The sequence below is a fragment of the Acartia tonsa genome, chromosome 14 (genome assembly GCF_053477335.1).
Source record: "Acartia tonsa isolate MP-2025a chromosome 14, ASM5347733v1, whole genome shotgun sequence".
In the NCBI taxonomy this organism is placed as follows: Eukaryota; Metazoa; Arthropoda; class Copepoda; order Calanoida; family Acartiidae; genus Acartia; species Acartia tonsa.
In genome coordinates this window covers 34,867,814-34,889,507 of record NC_137273.1, presented here as the reverse complement: position 1 = coordinate 34,889,507, position 21,694 = coordinate 34,867,814, and the positions used below count along the sequence as shown (strand labels likewise).

Here is a 21,694-nt window from a genome sequence, read left to right as displayed (position 1 = left end):
TCACTAAAACGAATTAATAGTTATTAATCACATCGTATTATAGACAGCTTTCAACATATAGTAAGATTATTTCCAGTTTTGTTGACCTCAGGGGGGCCGAAGTCTAGGTCTAACAAATTGGTATTAATTCTAGGATTTTTAATGTAAAGTTAAAAAGTCTACAACACAAGATTTTTCAGTATGGATTCTAATCCAGTGGATGTTAATCGATTTCAAAGCCATACTGGAAATATAATCAGTTTAGTCCTTATAAGCCAATAGACGTGCGAAAAACTGGAGTAGGGAGGTGTCAACATGCCCCTCTGATAGAACCTCCCTTTTTTACCTTCTCAAGATTCACTCTCCGCACGCCTTTGATTATAGTAAATTTTCTTTTATTAGTTTTAAAGCTATTCTTTGATTCGAAATGTCCTTCCATCCGTCAATATTCTTTAGCCGTTTTTTTGTCTAATCTAAGCTTCTATTACAGTATGAAATTTGGGGTATAGTCCCTTTCGTAACAACGCCTCTTGAGGGGCGTTTCGTCGTATTTTCACAGAAGCTTTTCCCCTATTTCTAGATTCTGAGAGGGACTCTAACCCTGCTGGGCCAATTGCCTTACCCTGCGGGGCAATCACCTAACCCAACTTAACTTAAATAACCTATCAAAATCTTATGTGAAAATACGAAGAAACGCCCCTTAAGAGGCATTGCCACGAAAGGAACTATACCCGAAATTTTCAATCTTCAATTATTTCAAATGATTTCTCAGATTTACAGAGTGCACCACATAAATCCGGACTTTTTCTTATTTTTAAACAAATAAACATAAAATCGTCAATTTTAAAGATTTTATTGAATTTTAAAAACTGGGAAGCAACCTAGGTATATGATTATTAAATTATTTAATCAAATCGCCGCCAGCCTCAGTCACCGCCTCTACCCGCCCCCTGAACCGCCCGCCGACCCTGGTCACCATATCCCTCTTCAAGCAGATTAAGTTCTCCATGATAGGAGCAATGAGAGATGTCTTTTTGGTATGGGTGCGTCTATTGGTTCATGCTTTAATGGCGCTCAAGGCCCAAAAGTCCATTGGATTAGATCGGGACTGCTGAGAGGCCACATCTCCTTAAGAACGTGGTTAACATCAGGATCCAAATTAACCCATCTTTAAAGCTACGCTTTAACACGGCGGCTCTCATTTGGGCCACAGTTAAGCTAGAACAACGTTTTATACCTTTTTAAAAATGGCATGAAGATTAAGATAGGGTTATCAGCGCAATACATAGTCTAAAACGAGTTTCAAGGTTCCATATGGGCCCCTGAAGTCAAGAACCGAGAAATTTTCAAGGTTTTTGACATCTTAAAATCTACCACGATCCACTTTGTCGGAGTACTTCAGCCAAGTCAGCTGGGATAGAGAGCTCTAATCTTCTCTAGTGTTTTCACTAGGTATCTGATAGTATCTCCAGCAAGTTTCATTAGTCCATCTCACCTACAGATGGGCTGAGGTCAGATTTAGTAGGCCCAAGTCATAAATCCACGGTAAACTATCTGCGCAATTCGAATCTGCCTTGTTGAACATGTGCGCGGCCAGCTCGGCGTACACGTCCTCCATCGTCCAAAGATTTTCATGGGCAAAAAGGTTATTACCTAAGCTTTTTATAGTGGGGTCAAACGTCCTGATTGGTCAAGTAGTTTTGACGCTATGGTCGTTTAAAAAAAGTCCGGATTTATGTGGCGCACCCTGTATTAGTATCTACTCTAGTATAAAGAGAGAAATTTTTAACATTGAAAAATTCTTAATAAATTGAAAACTTAATAAATAAAAGAAACCTCTAGGGGCACTTGAGGTGGAATTGTGGGGGAGGGGGGGGGGTCAACAAAATCCATTTTCAATTTCGTTTTAAGTTGAAAAGGTAAAAACATTTTTTTTAGGGGGGGGGGGCATTATTTCTGGGGGCGATTTCTCTTGGGAGGGTGGTGGTAACCTCCCTCCTTATGAGAAGCTATATTGTAAAGTGAAACCATATCGGATAGCTAGATCCTTCCATACATACAGACAGACAGAGTGAAACACAAACGGACAGACATCCGGTTTCTTTTTTATAAAGATTACATTATTATGTACTAGCGGCTACGCCCCTAGAAGCCTCTAGGGGCACTGGTAGGAGGGGGAAAAATCGACCTCATCCTCATTTGAGGTTCAAAAGAGTTTTAAAAATTATTTTTTGGGGGTAAGGGGGGTGAAGACACCCTTTCCAAAAATAGTTTAAAACCTTCCCAAGACCAAGGAAAGCTTCACTGTAAAGGAGAACAATATCGGTTCAGCAGTTAGCAAGATCCATTGGGACAGACAAAAAACGCTTACTACTTTATATAATAGGATATGTATTAAAACTTACTTTTTAAACTGTTTATAATGGCGGTGCTTTTGAATTAAAATTAATTTTCAAAAAATCAATATTTTTGGCTTTTAACTAAATTTTATTATTTTTCTTCACTGATTACTAATCTGTTTCATTATAACTTAAACTAAATTTTGATGACACTAATTCAAGTATTAATTAAATAAATATTGGCTTAAAAACAAGGATGAAATTCATCAAAAAAGCGGAGGTCTATACTTTTAAAAATCAAACAAATGAACATTCGAAAACGTCGCCCTTACTCTTACTGCACATAAATTTGTATGAAAAAAACGCCTTAAAAAATGAAGTAAATTCTATTAAAAACTAGCGGCTACGCCCCTAGGGGCCTCTAGTGGCATTTTATTAGGTTGAATTCAATAACCCAATTGAGATTTAAAAATTGAATTTTTTTCGGGGGGGAGAGGAGGGGGGATTTTCAAGGGGCGATTTCTTTTGGGAGGGTGGTGGTACCCTCCCCCCAAAATAATTACAAACCTTCCCTGGACCTATAAAAAGCTACCTTGTCAAGGAAAACCATACCGATTTAGCGGTTAGCGAGATCCTTTGGCACAGACAAATAGACAGACAAACATTACTTTATCATAAGGAGTTTAGAGTTGCTATGCTTTCAAAGAAGATAAAGTACATTATCTTCTTTGTATGCTTTTTATTAATTCTCGTGCAAGGTTTAAAGTTTTTAGGGCAATTCTTACACTATTTGATTAATTATTTGTAACTGATAGACGGCCGTACGGACTGACACTAAATTTAGAACATTTCTTATTTTGTAAAAACATATGTTAACATTTTGACCACTTGTATTAAAGCATACCCTAATATCAAAACACTTAATTTCAAGCAAAACTGTAATTAGAGATGTCTGTCAGTTCGTCTTGTAGAGTGTCAGAACTTAATAAGCAGAAATTGCACATAAATTTGTTGTAAAATTGCTTAAATACCGGATACTGTATAATGACAAACTTTCTTTTTTATGATTTAATTATAGAGATGCTTTCCTTATAGCATTGGACCTTGTTGTCCTAGAAATCACCATTCCAAATATCAGAATAAAAGGATTATTTATTATATCATATGAAATAAAATATACGTAAATTTGTTGCAAAACTTCTTTAATACAGAATTCTTTTAAAGGACATACTGACATTTTTAGGACTTGATTATAGAGATGATCCCCTTATGATATTGTACCTTATTGCTATTACTCCAAAAATCAGATCAATTGGATGATAATATCACATAAAAAAACTGTTATTAAAAAAGTTAAAAATCACCTTTTTTAAATGAACATACGTACATTTTGGTAACGATTATAGAGTTTCTACGCTTTATAAATCGTACCTTACTACTACAGGAATCATCATGCAAAGTTTGAAATCGATAGGACAATTCTAACATGCCTAAATAAACGAAAAAAGCTATTTGTTACGTACGGACGGACGTACGGACCGACCCTAATTATAGAAAAGCTTCGCTTTAAAAAACAAATCACACTGTTTAATTAGCATATATTTTATTGAATATATGCTTGATGAGCAAAATATGAAGGTTTTGTCATGTCAAACCGCGAAATTGGTTGAAAAAATACAATTTTAGCACAAAACATAAACATCACTAGAGTACAGTAAGGTATAATCCTCAATAATAATATTACTTTGAATTTTAATGTTTTATTTTCTATTTTATCAAAGTTTGTCATATTGTTAATAAATAAATTTGAACTAAAATGCTTACTATACACCCGTGTTAATTATTAATTAGAATTTGTTTCATAAATATTATAACCATTATTATTAGCGGCTACGCCCCCTCGAGGCCTCTAGAGGCACTTGAGTAAATTTTTTTTTGGAGGAGTTGGTGGGGAATTCAGGTTACTCCATCCCGACCCCACCCCAACTCCCTTTTTATTTTAGCGGTTAGCGAGATCCTTCGGTACAGACAAACAAACAAATAGACAAACAAACATCCTTTTACTTTAATATAAGGACTAGCGGCTACGCCCCTAGAGGCCTTTAGGGGGCACTTGAGGATGGGGGAGTCGAATTTTATAACCCAATTTCTTATTTTAGATTTTTTTGGGGGGGAAGGCCTGCCCCCTCCCCCTATCATTTTTAATTTTAGTTAAAAAATAAAAAAAAAAATTTGGGGGGGGATATTTTTAATTTTTGAGGGGGTTGGGGGTGTCCCACCCCCCAAGAAAATAGTTATAAACCTTCCCGGGACCCATGAGAAGCTACCCTGTTAAGGAGAATCGGATCGGTTCAGTGGTTAACGAGATCCTTCGGGACACACAGACACACAGAAAAACAAACAGACAAACATCCTGTTACTTTAGTATAAGGATTATACAGTTAGATACTTGCATGGATTAGAAACAGATAAATTTATAAAAAATGTTAAAGTCGATAACAGACACCTTTCCCCCCCTGACCATTAATTAAAATCAGCTAAAAATAAGGAAGGGGTAGTTTTCTCTGGTTTTAGATTAGTTCCTTCTTCTAGGTTAGGTTAAATTGGGTACAGGATAGCCTCGCAAGGTTGGGACCCCCCAAAATTGCTAAAAATCAGTCAAGGATCTGTCTTGCTGCTAATGTTATCAAATGCTATATAATTGTGTATCTAACTGTTTAATGGTCAAACCAGCCCTATGCTTTGGAGAATCTACACTAGAAAAATCAGACTTCTATCTTTTACAGTCTCTGAGTAAATCTATCTTATAGATAAAATATAGACGAACCGACCCTAGTTATAGAGTAGCTTTCACAAGTTAAAAAATAAAATACTAAAACTCTAAACATAAAGTTAGCTCTCCCAATACACGTATATATAATTGTGTATCTAACTGTTTAATACGACCTGACTAAATATGAGCAAATATTAATCAAAACTAAATCAATAATTAATATTAATGACCAAATTTTTCCATCAATATAACAATCCGAAAGGAATGTCCACTAATGATTTAACTCACTATAAGTATATCAAATTAAGAAAGCCAACTTACAAACAAAATATTGTGAACAAAATATTAAAGGACGGATTTTAAAGAAGTTTTTTTATAAAGTTAATTTTTTATATTCTTCAATATTTAATGCTTTTGTTTATAGGATGCTATTAGTTGATCTGTTTAGCTAAAAGTGCAATGAAAAATTGTTTTTAACCCAGTTTTTTAACATCCCCAAAAACTAATCTAAAAATTTGTTCCAAAGAAGACCACCAATGTTGATGACAAGTTGGAGGATGTTTAGAGCAGAAAATCCTAGCCAGAGTCCCAGAGCGCTACCAAGGTCCACAATCAAACTAATTCAAAAATTAGTATTAAATGTAACAATTGAAATCAAATTTAATTTGAAATAAATACATTTTTACAATGAAAATGTATTTTTTCCCAGTTGTTATCACAGATAGACTGCTAAAATTTTGTATGAAGATTAGTATGACTTCTGAACATCTATTCTATTTCTGTTATGCTTTGTTCGGCACAGGACATCACAAAGTATAGTAGAGGGAATGCCTTGGCCCCAAACAGGCGCAACTCATAACCATGCACAGTAAGGATCTCCAGACAAAGATCGTGCAATCAAAGGGTTGGTTGTCTGTAATGAACTGTAACACAGGTATAAGGTGAAGGATGAAGAGTCTGGCCTTGAGTTGACAAGAGCTAGATCTTTAAATGTATAGCCGTTGACGTAGCCGTAGTCGTGGCCATAGTCGTGGCCGTAGTCGTAGCCATAACCGTCGCCACTGCCAGTGCTGCCAATAAAACATCGATTTTTAAATGTTTGAAGTTTTTACTTCCTATTATTTTTTTTTACTTATTTTTAAAGCTCAAACCACGCGTAGCCAATTTGATTTAAAAATCGCTATTAGGTTAGTGGCTGTACTTCTGGCAGCGGCATACAACGGCTACACATTTAAAGATCCAGCTCTTTGACTGTTCAGTCACGGTGCAACTCACCCATACAACATTAGCATTATCTGTTATGCCTTATCACTACTTCCATTTGACTTGCTGTTCTTCAGAGCTTTGCTACTTGTGGATGTTGTCATTATTGTTCACTGTGTAAACTGAATTAATGACTAAATCAACTTACTTGAACTCATCAAAACTATACATTTGAGTTAGAACTGTTACAGCGTTTTCAATAGTTAGATACAGATAAGCATGATCCTCCATGTTAACTTCTTGGTAGGTTGTTTCAATGTTTACTCTCAATTCCTGGCATGGTGGCAAGCAAACCTGATTGTGAAAGGGCTAAATTAATTTAGCTGTAGTAAATATATTATTATAACAAGAGTTCTACAGAATAATAATACTTTGAATAAATCAATAATTTAAAATGTTTGGTCAAAAAGTATTTAACTGCTCTCTTCTCTGAATCCAAATTATTTTAGCATGATACAAATTGGCTCTGAACTGTGATGAAAACCTATATACAGAATAGTTTTTATAGTAAAAATAAATATTCTTGGAGTTTACTATTTTTGGTAGAATAGCGCATTAGAACCTTTTATTTTTTTCTTTCTGTATTTGGAAAAGTTACTATAAATTCTTTTAGAAATTTTGTTTCTTGGCTTAAAACCCACATTTAAGAAACATCTTTTAGCCAGTCCTTTAGTAACTGTATATCAATCACTCCCATAAGAATACTTCTAAATTCTTCATCCAATTCTTTCAATTCTTGTTCCTCAGGGGTTTTTGGGGTAGTTTGATTCTGATATTCACAAATATTATCTGGTACAGAATTTAGAAACCAAGGTGGCAGGCATTCATACAGCTGTAGCAGTCTTGTTCTCAGCACATTTTCAATACACTGACCATAACTGTAATCTTCAATCTTGTCATAGTTGATACAAGAAATACCTTCATAGATACTTTTATCATGAATTGAAAATTTCAATACAAGTGATCTATAATCAAATTTGTTTTCAAAATGGTTTCCAAAATGTGCCTGGCCATTTAATACATTGAGAATGAGCAAAGGGTTGACCTTCTTACTATCAACAATGTAGAGGGTTGACTCTTCAGTTGTACCTATGTAGGCTCTCCTTGATCCATTCAAAATGAGTTTCTTGCAAAACCCATGTGTGATGAAAAATTCTTCCATGTGTTCAACCATTTCAGTTTCAAAACTGGTGAAATTTTGATTAAAGATAAATTTCTTTAAATCTTGAAATGTTTTATTTCCAGTTTTGCCCCTCCATGTTATTTTGTTCAACTCAGTATGGTTCTCTAAATATTTCTTATGTTCATCTTTTTGAAATTTTGATTATATAACTTATATTCTAGAACCCTATGCAATCATGTTAAGAAAATAATTCCTATACAATTGTCTTATCAAATATTACCTACTTCTCCTAGAAGAAAAGACCTCTGTCCAGCATACCCATATTTCTGTGCAACTGTATAGTTGACCAATTCTTTTTCGCAAACATAAAAAGTAGGCTCATCAATATCTTTTCTTGGCACAGTGGAGGTTTCTGTAACAACTGGTCTGCTTATGTATCTTTCCACAGAGTTTTTTACTTGATAAAGAAATATTCCAGATGCAATGATTTGAAATACTATCAAAACCATTTTACTCTTTTCCATCATATTTATTTTAAAGATTCTAAAATAACTTTGCTTAAAAATAAAATCAACCTAAGTAATTCAATTTATTACATTAGAGAAAAAAATGAAAGAGATAAAACTGCACCACAGTAAAATTATATTTAATCACAAACATATAATGAAATATTAGTATTACAATTTATAATATTAGATTAGATGAAACAACATTAAAATGGAATTTTAATTTGCAATAAATTCATAAATAAAAACTTTATGAATAAAGAACATTTTTATGGCTAAATATTTATTTATCTTTTGCATAAAACCTAATTTCTTTCAAATGGAAAATATTTCAAATCTTATTTTTTGTGCTTGTTAAGTAAACATGTAAGACTAAGCACCTAACATATGTTGAAAGAGATCAAATGAATATACTTCAATTAAATTTTTAATTTTCTGTTTAACTAAAAAAAAATTCAGAAAGATTTTTATGTGGCATATTTCATAAAAAAAAATTATATGATAAAAGCAGAAGCAATAATAAGTAATAAGTTAAATATGAAATATTCAGTTAATGTGTTCGAAGTGACAATTATGTTAAACTACTTAATAAAAACTGTATTGGTATACAATATGCATAAGTTTTTTGTAATCCAATCAAATGCTAAAGCAAACTTGTTAAAGCACTTTAAATCATATACTTAAAGTAATTGAAAAGCCTTTGTTAAAAATGTATTAGTAAAGTAATGTATTTTATGAATTATACATAAAAGAGTAGGCAATCAAAAAAAAATTATACTTAAAAAGTTTATTGAGGCTGAATATGAACAAAATTTATGAAGTTTAGTTGAGTTTAAAGGTAAGAATCCTTGTTTTATCATTAGAATAATAATATTTACATATTTGAGCAATGTTGAGACAACTGTTTCTTTATCTCTTTAAGATCCTTCCATAAAAATATCCCTGAAACAAAAAGAATTGTTAATTGATAACTTAAAAGTGTACTTTATAGTGTGTCCTAAAAAACTTTTTCTATTTTGTCGATATGTCTGTCCAAGAAAACAAAGTTGCGGGTTTTGTCGTATTTTCACAGTAGCTTTTCTCCTATTTCTAGCACCTGAAGTGGATATTTTCTAACACTGCGGGGCAATCATTAACATTTACTTAACCTAACCTTACCTAAAATAACCTTTCAAAAGCTACTGTGAAAATACAATGAAACTCGCAACTTCGTTTTCTTTCCATGACACAGTTTTGTTCCAAATATCTCTGTTGTTTTAACTTGATTATAAATATGAAAATATTTTCACATCTTGCAGTTTGTCTCTTCTGTATAAAACAAGTTAAATAATCTTAGAAGCAGTAAATTAAACAAAATTTAAGTTTTTCTTTCAAAAGGCTGTAAAATCAATTTGTAAATCCTTGATGTTTTTGTAAATACATTTTGTTTGGTCGAAAAGTAATCAGTATAGCTGAAAATACTTATAAAATAATTTTTTCCCCAATTCCATATATAAAATTTACTTCCCGATCCCTTTAACTTAATTTAATATTACCCTCATAATACTACCACCCCACCTTCTTTTATTTTTGATTGAAATCAGAAAAAGTTGCTTTGATTATATTAGAAAATTTCTCTTGGGGGGGGAGGGGGGTGTAAATAACCTCCACTTATATAGTTAAAAACCTTCCCATGAAGATCCTGTTTCATTTCAATTAGTCTCTGAATTTATTTCGCCTATTGTTAATATTATGACTTTTATGTAGTTTAAATTTTAATAAAATTTTTAAAATATTTTGATAATTACATAAGTTAATCTAAAATTGTGTAATCTTTTTTTCTATTCAAGTTTTACTTTAGGTTTTTGTTATTCTTGTGACTAAAAAAAGCCTTTATTCAGTTAATGTTAAAGTATTTGTTTTCCATTATTAAATTTTTCTTTTATAATAGACATTGATTATATAAAAAATCTATATGTTAACATATACATATAACATAAAAAATTCTACAAAAATACTTTTATGGTCAAATAATTATTTTTAAACAAAGCCTATTGAATTTGACACAACATTTGATTACGAAAATTTTAGAAAGTTTTGCATACGAAATTGTAATAAATTATGTATATTCCCTTTGTTAATATTTAATTTGTTAAAAGGCAAAAAAGACTCTTTCACATAAAATTCCTTGCTAAGCACAGAACCCGCACCCCCCTTCTATTATTCTTAAATAAAATGAAGACAAAGGGAGGAGAGTATCTTTTTAAAGCGAAGCTTTTCTATAATTTGAAATGTCCGTCTGTCCGTAAGACCGTTTTGGAGGAAACGTGATTTTCTTAACTCCTATAAAAGATAGACAGCTGAAATTTTTAGAGTGAAGACTCCCATTACATATGTTCATCTAATATATACATTGTTTTGTCCATCTGTCTGTTATTTGGCAGGGAGTAAGGGAGGGGACAATGGATCGAATATTCAATTTTTAGGAGTCTCAGACTTTGGGGACTGGCTTAAAGGGAACATGCAAGAATTTAGCAGTTTCTAACCAATCTTGGGGACCAATTATGAATGACGTCACGCAAAATCATGCATAATCTCGCGGCAAACTAGCGCGTCAACAAAAAGATAAACAATAACAAGCAGACAGAATATTTTGATTTTGAAAATTATTTTGTAAATTGAATCATTACATTTTTTATATCTAATTCTTGTTTAATGTTAATTCATTCTGATTAGTGCGTTGTAGAAAGAAATTATATTAAGATTATTAAAAGCGAAGCTTTTCTATAATTAGGGTCGGTCCGTCCGTACGTCCGTAATGGATAGCTTTTTTCGTTAATTTAGGCATGTTAGAATTGTCCTATCAATTTTAATTTTTTTTATATGGTGATTCCTCTAATAGTTAGGTACGATTTAGAAAGCGTAGCAACTCTATAATCATCACCAAAATGTCTGTACGTCCATTTTAAACATGTTGATTTTTTTACTTTTTTAACAGCAAATTTTTATGTGATCTAATCATCGGATTGTTCTGATTTTTGGTATACTGATTCCTGGGACAACAAAGTATAATGTATAACACGAAGCAACTCTATAATCAAGTCCTAAAAATGTAAGTATGTCCATACAAATTATCCTGTATCAAGCAGTTTTTCAACAAATTTACTTACAATTTTGCTTTGACTCTTATAAATTTATATTATGATAATTAAGTTCTAATTGTTCAAGTGTTAATATCCGTTTGTCCTACCGTTTCAGTGCTTCACTTTTATGGATGTTGTCAACCTTGTTAGTTATTATGAGCAAAGCCTTCCTATAATTAGGTCCCGCACATTTGTACGTCCGTAACGGTTAGCTCTTTTCGTTACTTTAGACATGTTAGATGTTTCTTATTGATTTAATGTAAAGGCAAAAGTTTTTTGTCTTTAGCTTAATATTTCTGTAATTAATGATCCGATTAATTTCAAAATTTTAGGGAAAATTCACGAAGTCCTGAGTTGTTCAAGGTTTGTTTATCATTAAAATCTCAAGATGGTGTTATTTTATTTTTCTGTCCTGGATGCTAGGAGCGCAGCTACCAGTTATCCTAAGATATGTTACTTAAACCTTAAGATTTTTAAAATTAAGATGTACTTATGTTCTCAACTTTTTTATTTATGTAGTATGAAATTTTGACCCAAGGTATCTCATTTTTATTTCGTTAAATGAAATAACTTGAGTTAAAAGTTCTGCAGGAAGGTAATTGTTTTAGTAAGTTTTGTAATATAATTATTTAAAGGTTTTTTCATGTCTAAGCTTTTTAATAAATACAATAAAAAAATTGGATAAAAGATGTTGTAAAAGTAAAATGGTATGTTTCCTTAATTTTCCGAAGTTTAAATAATAATAATTATGGAAATGAATTGTAAACAAGGGTTTTGATCTCTAGAATCAAAGGCTTGTAGTAAAGCATCAGTTTAAGGATGGTGCATTTCGAATTAAAAACAATTCAAAAAGTCAAAAATTTCCACTAAAGGTTGCTATATTGCAAATACTTGTTTTATCTGGAAATATCTGGGTTTTCAACCTTAAAGGGTCACAACTATAAAATTGAACTAACTGCCCATTGTCCCCTCCCTTACTCCCTGGTTATTTGGGGTGGTAGATTGATTCCTAGATTTTTACGGTTTCACGATTTTCTCAACTCCTTTTCAAGATAGAAGGATGAAATTATCAGGGATTGAATTTGCTCATATTCTACATTTTTCCATAAAGTTTTATTAAGATTTGTCTATTAATTTCGATGCTAGATCGATTCCTAGATTTTTAAGGTTTAAAGGTTGCGTGATTTCAAAGGTTTCTTAATTTTCCCTATATTATCAATTTTCATGTTTATTGTATGTTTTTTTTTCTATATTTAATTTTTTCCTGATATCAATTCATCATTTTTTGAGCTTCGCTACTTATGGATGTTGTCATCCTTGTTTGTTTGTTTGTTACTTTTGGTCAGGTTAGGTTATAAGTGCTTAGAAAGCAAACATATATTAGCACAAATAATAAGTAAAAAATAAAAGAACATTCTTTTATAAAAGTACTAGTCTATTTGTGTGTGTGTTTCTATAGCTTAGGGTCCTTCTAACCACTGGACCAATATGGTTCTCCCTATACAGTAAAGCTTCTTACATGTCCAAAGAATGAAAGACCGTATTTATAAAACTTTGGGTGCCAGTATATTTTACAGTCCAATGTCTTCTCCCTCCCTGATTTACTAAGCTTAATGTTCATACAACTTTTTTGATTTATTATAATTATTTGACATTGATGATTTTATTATTTATTGATCAAACATGGTGCAAAGTTTTTACCCCAAATCCCTTATACTGCAAGAGAACCACTCAACCCCCCCCCGCTCCCCTACCACTAGTCCCAAAAGTTTACTATAATGTTTTCTTATTTGTTGGCTTAACAACTTTGGGGACGTTTACTGAATTTTTATTGGTTGATTATTAAGTTGAGTGTTCATACGTTTCAACCATTAATTTCAATCTTCAGAAGGTTTAATCTTGTGTGACATTATTGGGGATGTACATCAATTTAGCGGCCAATGTCTTATCCCTTTAGATCCCTGGGTAGTGCGTCAGTTTAACATCGTGGGGAAGGTGTCGGGTTTGTTGAGGGTAGTACTTACTGCTGCTATGTCTGGCTCTTGTCAAATGATTTTGGCCATAAACAGAATTACTTCATTAACACGTACAGTTAAGGCTTTCATATAAAGGTCGGGTAGGAGCACCCTCCCCCCTCTATTTTCCCCTATATTTATATTTTGATTATTTTTGTGATACATTTTTAGGTAAGGTGTAAGTTTAAGTAAGCATTAGAAACACCCGCAGGGCGTAAGCTTTCCAAGTTTTATAGGGACAATAAAGAAATGGGGATTTTTTTGTGATCTAAATACGGCATAAGAGATTCTACCAACTTTTTACTTCAGTATTAAGGCAAATTACCAAGTAACTAGTATGATTATGTTCAATTGTAGCGAAGCCTTTTGAAGGGATAAGCTTAACATTATGCAGATAGAGAAAGAGAGGGACGGGGGGGGGGGAAGACCAATTGCATAGTATGAAAATTATGCGTTGGAGATAGGTGTATAATAGGTAGGCCAAAAGCAATGACATCTATCCCCATTTTGCTAGGGAACTATAGACAGCTACAATATAAAAATGCTTACGTTTCACCCGTCTGACAGTTACCTAAATTCTTCGAAGCTGATGTGCTGGTCCCCATCAATATCCGCCTCTTGGACCATTTCAACCAGTTCAGTGTCAGTGAAATCTACACCAAGTCTAAAAAAAACCCATATTTTTAGTAGCGAAGCTACTCTATAATTTACTTTGTCTGTCCGTCAGTCAGTCCGTAAGATAGTCCGTAATACAATAGGGGCAATTCAGTTTTCTCAGCTGTTATGGAAGATACACGGCTGGTTTTTTTTTGTGAAGATTTCTTATATCAATGAGCATTCAGGATGTAATTTACTTTGTCCGTCGGTCTGTCAGTCATGCTATAAAATATAAATAATACGTAAAAAAGGTTTCGTGATTCTTACTTTTAGTAAAAGAACCAGTTCATTATCAGTAAAATCTACACCAAGTCATAAGAAACCGTTTTTAACCGTTAGGACAACTTTGAATTGCTAAAATTAACGAAAAAATCTATTCGCTGCGAAATTACAGAAAAGATTTGCTGGCTATATATATTAAGTAAAAATGTTCATACCTTGATAAAACATATTTTAGTTCTGATGTCGAAACAAAACCATTTCCGTCCTAAAACAGTTTAACTAACATACATTTGGCTACGCTCCTTTAGAGTTCTAGGTGTACTTGAGTGGAGGGGACTAAGTCAACCCTCTAATTTCAATTGTAGTTTCAAAAATGAAAGGTAAAAAAATTGAGGGGGGGTGGATTTTTTAGGGAGGGTGAAAGTATCATTTCTCGGAATAATTATAAGCCTTTATTATAAAGGAGAATCAACTTAGTCCAGAGTTTGGCTAGATCTTAAGCAGCAGACAGACACCGTAAGACAAAAAGACAAGAAGGCCTGTCATATTGAAATGTAGCTTTCTTATTAAATGGATGGTTTTAAAAAGATTGTTATAGGAACCTTCACTTTTTCAGCCAACTATCTAAAGTATCACCAGAGTAAATTCTATTTCCACCATTACATTACATTACAGACAGACAGACAAACATTATGATTTACAGAGAGTAACTTCGCTGCTAGTTTATTTAGTAGTAAATGTGAGAAAGCCTAAAATGTCACGTGTGACGTCATAAAAATCCACCTCTTTTTTTGAGGATTTCCTTTCCCGCTTCTTCTTTCATCCTTCCTTTTTAGACGTGTTTTTATGACGTCACACGTGACATTTTAGGTTTTCTCGTAAATGTTTTAAATGAATAGGACAATTTTACCTTATCAAAAACTCTGAATGCCTGTTTTAAATCTTCTGGTGTCTCTTTCTCTTGCTCTCTCTATAATAAATATTATATTTTATTCTATGATATCATTAGGAGGTTTGTCTGTCTAGGTGCTAGGGGCGCAGCCATTTGTTAGGATTAATAAAAACCTATGTTGCCTTGTCAGATATATTAAACCAAAATTAAATATATAAAAGGCCGCCAGGTGGCGCTTGTTATATTTTAAAGGATTTTTGGCGATTTCTCTTGGGAGGAAAGTGGTACTCTCATCAAAAACCGTTATGAACCTGCCCAGGACCCATGAGTAGCTACACAGTAAAGAAGAACTGTATCAGTTCAGCGGTTAGAGAGATCCTTCGGTACAAACAAACAAACAAACATTCAGAGATCCTGTTAACTTATTATGAGGATGGATAAATCCTTATATAAAAGTAAAAGGATATTGTTTTCCTTTATAGTTAAGCTTCTTACAGGTCCAGGAATTGAAATTTTTAATTTGGGGGAGAGGATACTTTCTCCCCCCCCCCCAATAAAAAAAACTAAATTGAAAGTTTGACTTCTTACCCCCTTCCCTATAAAGCTCCCAAAAGCTTCTAGGGGCGTAGCCGCTGGCAAAAGATAATTAAAAATACATCTGAACAAATGGATATAACATACGTGGATATTGTGATAGACCGTATTTTTATCCTCAAATTAAGTTGCAAATATATTCCTCAGATATTGGTCAATTCTATCCTCCATGGTCAGGGGAGAGGTTTGTGTAAAGTCTTTAGGGGGGGGGAGGGGGTTGTTATATTAGCCAGTTGGGAGAAACATTTTATCAGGGTATGCGAAAATCTCCCACAATATCCACGTATCCTATATCGGGGCAGCTGAATTTGAGTTGCCGATTGTATACATAGTTTCCTCATTCTATCTCAATATTTACTAGTAGCTAATAAAGCTTCAAACTTCATAAAAAAATCAAAATTTGAAAAATGAAAATTTTGAATGTATAATGTAAAAATCGTTTATACATTATATCGCTTTTCCCTTTAACCGGAATAGCTGAAAATAGTTGAGTTATCTGCTGCATACAACTTCGGAGATTAGGGAAGAAATAGGCAACTCGTTTTCAGTTGATCCTATAACCATTTCTGTACATTGTGTTTACTGTTTACCTTAATCATAAGTTCAACAAATTCGTGGAAATCCACAGACCCTGACCCGTCCGCATCCGCATCCTAGAATAGTTATTTCTCGCATCGTATTATAAACAGCTTTCCGCAGATATAAATTGTACAAATATAAGATTAAAACCAGTTATTTTAGTCTCGAGATGCCGAAGGCAAGGACTAAAAAACTGGTTTATATTTAATAATTGTAAATTTTTATATTCGCAGAAAACTGGATATGATACGATGTTAATCATAATTTTTTAGTATGGATGAGAACCGGTTCTAATCCACCGGATATTAATCGGTTTTGAATAAATAGGAGAAACTAGAATTATCCTTTTATAAAAGTAACAGGATGTATGTGAGTCTGTTTGGTTTGTATTGACGGATCTATCTCGCTAACCACTGAACCGATATAGTTCTCCTTTACAATGTAGCTTCTCATAGATCTTGGAAAGGCTTATTTTTATTTTGGAGGAGGTTGCCACCACCCCTCAGGAGAAATTGCCCTAAAAAAAGTGATCCTCTCCTCAAATAATTATTTCTTATTTTTTCTTTATAAAACTAAAACTAAAGAATACCCTTTCATTTTTAGTTTTAGAAGAAAAAGTAAATAAAACTTCTTTTTTTGGTGTAGTCATTTTTTTTCTAAGGGCTAATTCTCTTGCGGGGGGGGGGGTTGTTGTGGTAGTCTTTCCCAAAATAGTTATAAACCTTCCAAGGACCTATGAGAAGCTACACTGTAAAGGAGAAGCATTAATTCTATTCTACAGAAATGGTAATTTTCGTTTTAACATTTTAACAATTTATTATCTATTGTCTTATCCATCAAGATATACCTCAATCATTTCTTCAATTTCTTCTTCGGTGGGATTGGAACCCAGTGACCTCATGACTGCTCCCAACTCTTTGGTTGATACTGTACCATCACCATCCTAGAGATATTCATATGGATCAACGAATTAAGTAAGTTCTTGAGTGGATGCTTTTTGTTCAGAGGAATAATTTTTAAAATCAGACGTCCATCTTTATTAGTATTCGAGAAATTGCTTTATATAAAATTCAAACCGCCTCTAATATCAGTCGTCTATCTTTAAAAGCAACTTATTAGATTCCATTTTCCCATTGCATTTGTTGAATGTTAGACAGGCGGAAATACATAGTGTAATTTCTTCAAGGGAATGGGCACTAAAAAAAGATAAAATTTGTTGCACATCAAAATTAGATATATTCATTCAAAAAAAAAGAATATTTTTTCCTCTCAATGAGGTAGCGTTTACAGCAAATTTATTTTTGTTATTTTATTGATTTAAGTGCCTTTTAATGGTTAAACATTAATTTTCATAAGAATTGGGAAACTGGTAACTACTGAACTAATATGGCTATCCATATTAGTTCCTGGAAAGATTTCTAACAATTCTGTGGGAGTGTACTATCACCCTCCCAAGAGAAATCGCCCCTAGAAAAAAATTAAACCCCAACCCAAAAAAAAAAAATTTATTTATTTAATTTCTCATAAAATCTGAAAATTAATAAATTGATTTATCAAATTCAACTTCCCCCTCCTCAGGTTCCCCTAGAGGCCTCAAGTGCATAGCTGCTAGTTGATAAATAAATAGATAAATCTTACCTTATCAAACATACTAAACATTTCCTTGAATCTGTCTATTTCTCCATCCTTTATCTTTACTGAAAACTTATCACCTAAATCATTGTTTTAATTAGGTAATTTTTCATGAAAAAATTACAAGATTTAATGAAAGTGAGCACTCAAGAGTGGTGTTTGAGGTGTCATCAACAACCCCCTTAAAATTGAAATGGGCAAGGCCTGCTTTCACCTTCCCTCCCTCTGCTAATGTTTACTCTCCTAGTGAAACACTGTGCATGCTACTGTTTAATGATCAATATTATGTACTGCAACTGTATTGAAAAAATTTTTTGGCTGAAAGATTTATGTGGCAGGATAAATGAACCAGCCAATTAGTATAGGAAATTTAAAAATAATCCATACATTATCATTTACCATACAATAAATTAATAATATTAATCATAATATATCCAATTTTTTTAAATTTAACTCTCTGCTCAACATAGTGTAAGACCTTTATAGTAGGTTTCAATGCATTAACATCCATACTATTGCAGACAACCAACCCATTGATTGTACAAATTATATATTGAAGTCATATATGTGTATGGCAATGAGTTACTCCAGTTTTGGGGCTAAGACATTGCCCCCTACTCTTAATATAAATATCATGCATCTGACATTGCAGCTTAGGTACAACTGACATTCGAACCCATGCCCCTTCATTACCTGGCTTCATAGTCTTGGAACATTCTTTACAATTCACACATCTCTGACATATTGCACTCTAAAATATCAAATATTTTACTACGCCAGTAGTATCTTAGAGCTTCTTATTCAAAAGGGAGTGAATGGACAAAAAAAGGCCTAAAATCACAATAAGACTTCAAGCTAGAAATTAAACAGCCTAAAACCTGTGTGAAGCTTGCATAAAGTGGAGAAATCAAAACCACAGCCAAAAAAATCTCTCTTCTTTATATTATGGGATGTAATGTGGGTATGAAAGTATAGGGTATTTGGGGGGGGGGGGGGATTTGCATTTTTGTCTTTTCAGAGTAACTTACAAGGAAGGAAGAGGTCATTGGACTATGAATTATAATGGTACTCAAAATAAAAAAAAACAGGTATTTCATTTCTTTGCTTAAAAATTAAAATTATATCTTGATTGTTTCAAACTAGTTATATTCAAACTTTTCCACCAAAGAAGAAAAGTTTAATATCATAACTAAGATATATGTGGATTTATTATTCATTCTTTTATTCCATAAGAACCCTGATTTTTATGTTTTTGTGAAAAAAACTAATACTTTATTGATATCTAAACTATGGCAAACTTAATTTTACCCTCTTATTGGTTCTAATTATAAGTTTTGTTTTTGTGCATTTACCTTACTTATTCTTATCTGGTTTGAGGGACATGGATTCAAACAAATAATTCTAAGTGAAAATTTTTCCACAGACCACAACTCTTTCCTTATTTCTCCACTTTTTATATATCGACTTACCTTTAGTGTCATCCTAAAACAAGTTTTACGCCAAACATATGTCACAAAACTATCTAATTTGCGGCAATTTCAAATGGAATTAATTGGCTGATTCATAGTCCCTGAATCTTTTGTAATAATTTGTACCTCTTTTTTAACAGGAACTGGGGTAGCACCAAAACTTTTCCTGTCGTTGCACATTGGACATGGTCCCCTAAAATATTAAATGTGTAAGCCTAAAATGTCACTTTTGATGTCATAAAAATCCACCTCTTTCCATTCCCACTTCTCCTCTCATCCTTCCTTTTTAGACATATTTTTTATGACGTCATGTGACATTTTAACCCTTAACGGTTAGGGGAGGGGGGGGGGCGTTGAACGCCCCCCCCCTCCGGTTTTTTCTATCTCATTTTCTGTGTGTGAAAGATAAAGAGCCCAAACTGCTTGACTTTATAAGTATGGGTATGACACATAACTGAGAATTGGATTTTTTGAATATCTCCATCCTTGCGGGCACAGGATGCCAGCAAACCTGGCAGGGTCATCCAGGTAAAGAGCAAAAATATTTTTTGACTTAAACAAAGCATTTTATATTGCCAAAATACTATAATATCCTCTAGTAGAACATCCTCATAAATACAGGTGTTCAAGTCAATTTCAGGGTCCAGGTATGATCCTGCAGGTCCTGATCCTCCAGTTCTCCAGAAATCTTTAAAAGGCTCCTGTGGCCGCAATTTTTGACTTAGAGACTTCAAATTTTATAATGATCCGCCGCCGTTATCCCGCCGACCGCCGACTGCGTCGGCTGGCAGCTGCCAAGTACAACTGCAGCCGCTGAAATTTATATTTGCTATTTCTAATATAAAATTTACATAAAGATAAACATTTTCTGCAAAAAATTGTCCTTCTAGCTTCAAAAATAAGTAAAAAATGACCTAAAAAAAAAATTGTTAAATAAAATGGTGAAGGAAGCGAAAATTGACTTTGACTTACTTAAGGTCGGAAATTCATTATCAAACAGGGGACTTGCACAAAAATATTTAGCCTATAAGCTCGAATAGGAACTGGGATAATTGAACACCCCCCCCCCCCTCCCCGACCGATTAAGGTGCAGCAAGGGGCTCGACTGTTAAGGCTTAATTGGGGTGCTGTATCGAATCCTAGATTTTATCCTATGCAAGATTTACGGCTGAAATTTTCAGGGATTTAATAAGTTCAAATTCTGCATAATTCTATCAAGTTTCATTGAGATTTGCTTATTGGTTGGGGAGCTAGTTCGATTCCTAGTTTTCATGATTTTCTTTACTCCCATTAAAGATAGACGGCAGTAATTTTCAGGGATTAAATGTCTTCTTAAATGTTATAAGATTTCGTGATTTTAATGTTTATTTTTTTAAAGAAACTGCTGTATAGTTCATTTTTCTGTATGACCATCAATCATTTTTGTGCTTCGCTACTTATGTATGTTGTCATCCTAGTTTTTAAACGTTTACTGTCCTTTCTATATAAGCTTTAACTATCAATGCTGTGCTACCTACAACCTTAATTGTCCTAGTTTTACGTCACTCTCCCCAAACCTTTAAAATCACTCAAAAATTGTATCACCCCCCACATGTAAATTTTAGGTAGAAATTATGTCGGATAAAAAAATTTTCGTCGAACCCCGTGAGTCATTTAATCCCAAACTTGAATCCCCCCACCCATATTGGGAAACTATCAACTCCCCCGTACTTACTTTGAAAGATCAGTATGTAGTAGCGGAGGAGCCGAGTTTAACATTTTTAATTTCTAAAATACTCATAATAGAAAAGTAATATGATGTTTAATAGTCTATGTTTATAATTACAGGGAAACATTTAAAAAACTTTAAGTAGCTGTCTATCTTGAATATAAGCCGAGAAAATCAGATTTCCCCCATAGCGTTACGGATGGATAGACATAGGAAATTATCTTCCAAAGACAAATATTTTCGTTGGAGTAAGACCTTTGGGAATAAAATATATGGAATATACGTGGAAATTATGACAGTAGAAAAATTGTCTTCAATTAGGTTGCTAACATGGATATAACTTATTAGTCAATTCCTTCATCCAGGGCAGGGGATGCGGTAAAGAGGGGGGATGGGTGAGTTTTCATTTAGTCAGCTACAAGTTTTACTTGATTAGATTATATGATAATCTGGTGTAAGATCCAAGTATTGATGAATCCACTTGCCCGCATAATTTTGTCAATTTTTAACAAATTTATATGTTAAAAGGTTATAATCAATATGATTAGCCCATCATTTGAGACAGAAGGACAGACACATACACTTGCAGAGTAGTTTTGATACTAAATAAACAAGGATGACAACAAACATAAGTAGCGAAGCTTAAAAATTATTGATGGATATCGGGAAAAAATTAACTGTAGAGCAGTGTCATAAAAAAACATTAAATTTGATTATCGCGAAACCTTTAGAATCAAGAAAACTTGAAAAGCTAACTTATGTTAAAATTTGTAGAATGTAAACTCATTTAATTCCTGAAAATTTCAGCCGCCAATCTTGAA

General features: G+C 33.1%; 1 protein-coding gene across 1 annotated transcript; it reads right to left on the bottom strand.

Moving 5' to 3' along the window:
- Window positions 1-8,052: 8,052 nt before the first annotated feature.
- Window positions 8,053-20,929, bottom strand: LOC145305895 (neo-calmodulin-like). The gene is made up of 10 exons (XM_080147751.1): window positions 20,880-20,929; window positions 19,292-19,358; window positions 18,390-18,447; window positions 17,703-17,776; window positions 16,912-17,007; window positions 16,076-16,138; window positions 14,910-14,969; window positions 14,215-14,264; window positions 13,692-13,784; window positions 8,053-8,925 (listed from the first exon to the last, which is right to left on the bottom strand). Exons 1-10 carry the CDS (start codon window positions 20,921-20,923, stop codon window positions 8,901-8,903), a joined length of 630 nt encoding a protein of 209 aa, XP_080003877.1. The 5' UTR covers window positions 20,924-20,929; the 3' UTR covers window positions 8,053-8,900.
- Window positions 20,930-21,694: the final 765 nt, after the last annotated feature.

What these genes read in the sequence shown, in the direction of transcription:
- LOC145305895 (XM_080147751.1), bottom strand. Translation starts at nt 20,923, where the DNA reads ATGTTAAACTCGGCTCCTCCGCTACTACATACTGATCTTTCAAA. An exon ending in TTCCAAGACTATGAAGCCAG is followed by an intron (nt 17,777 to 18,389) that starts GTAATGAAGGGG and finishes ACAATGATTTAG; the next exon opens with GTGATAAGTTTTCAGTAAAG. An exon ending in TTGTTGAACTTATGATTAAG is followed by an intron (nt 14,970 to 16,075) that starts GTAAACAGTAAA and finishes TATTTATTATAG; the next exon opens with AGAGAGCAAGAGAAAGAGAC.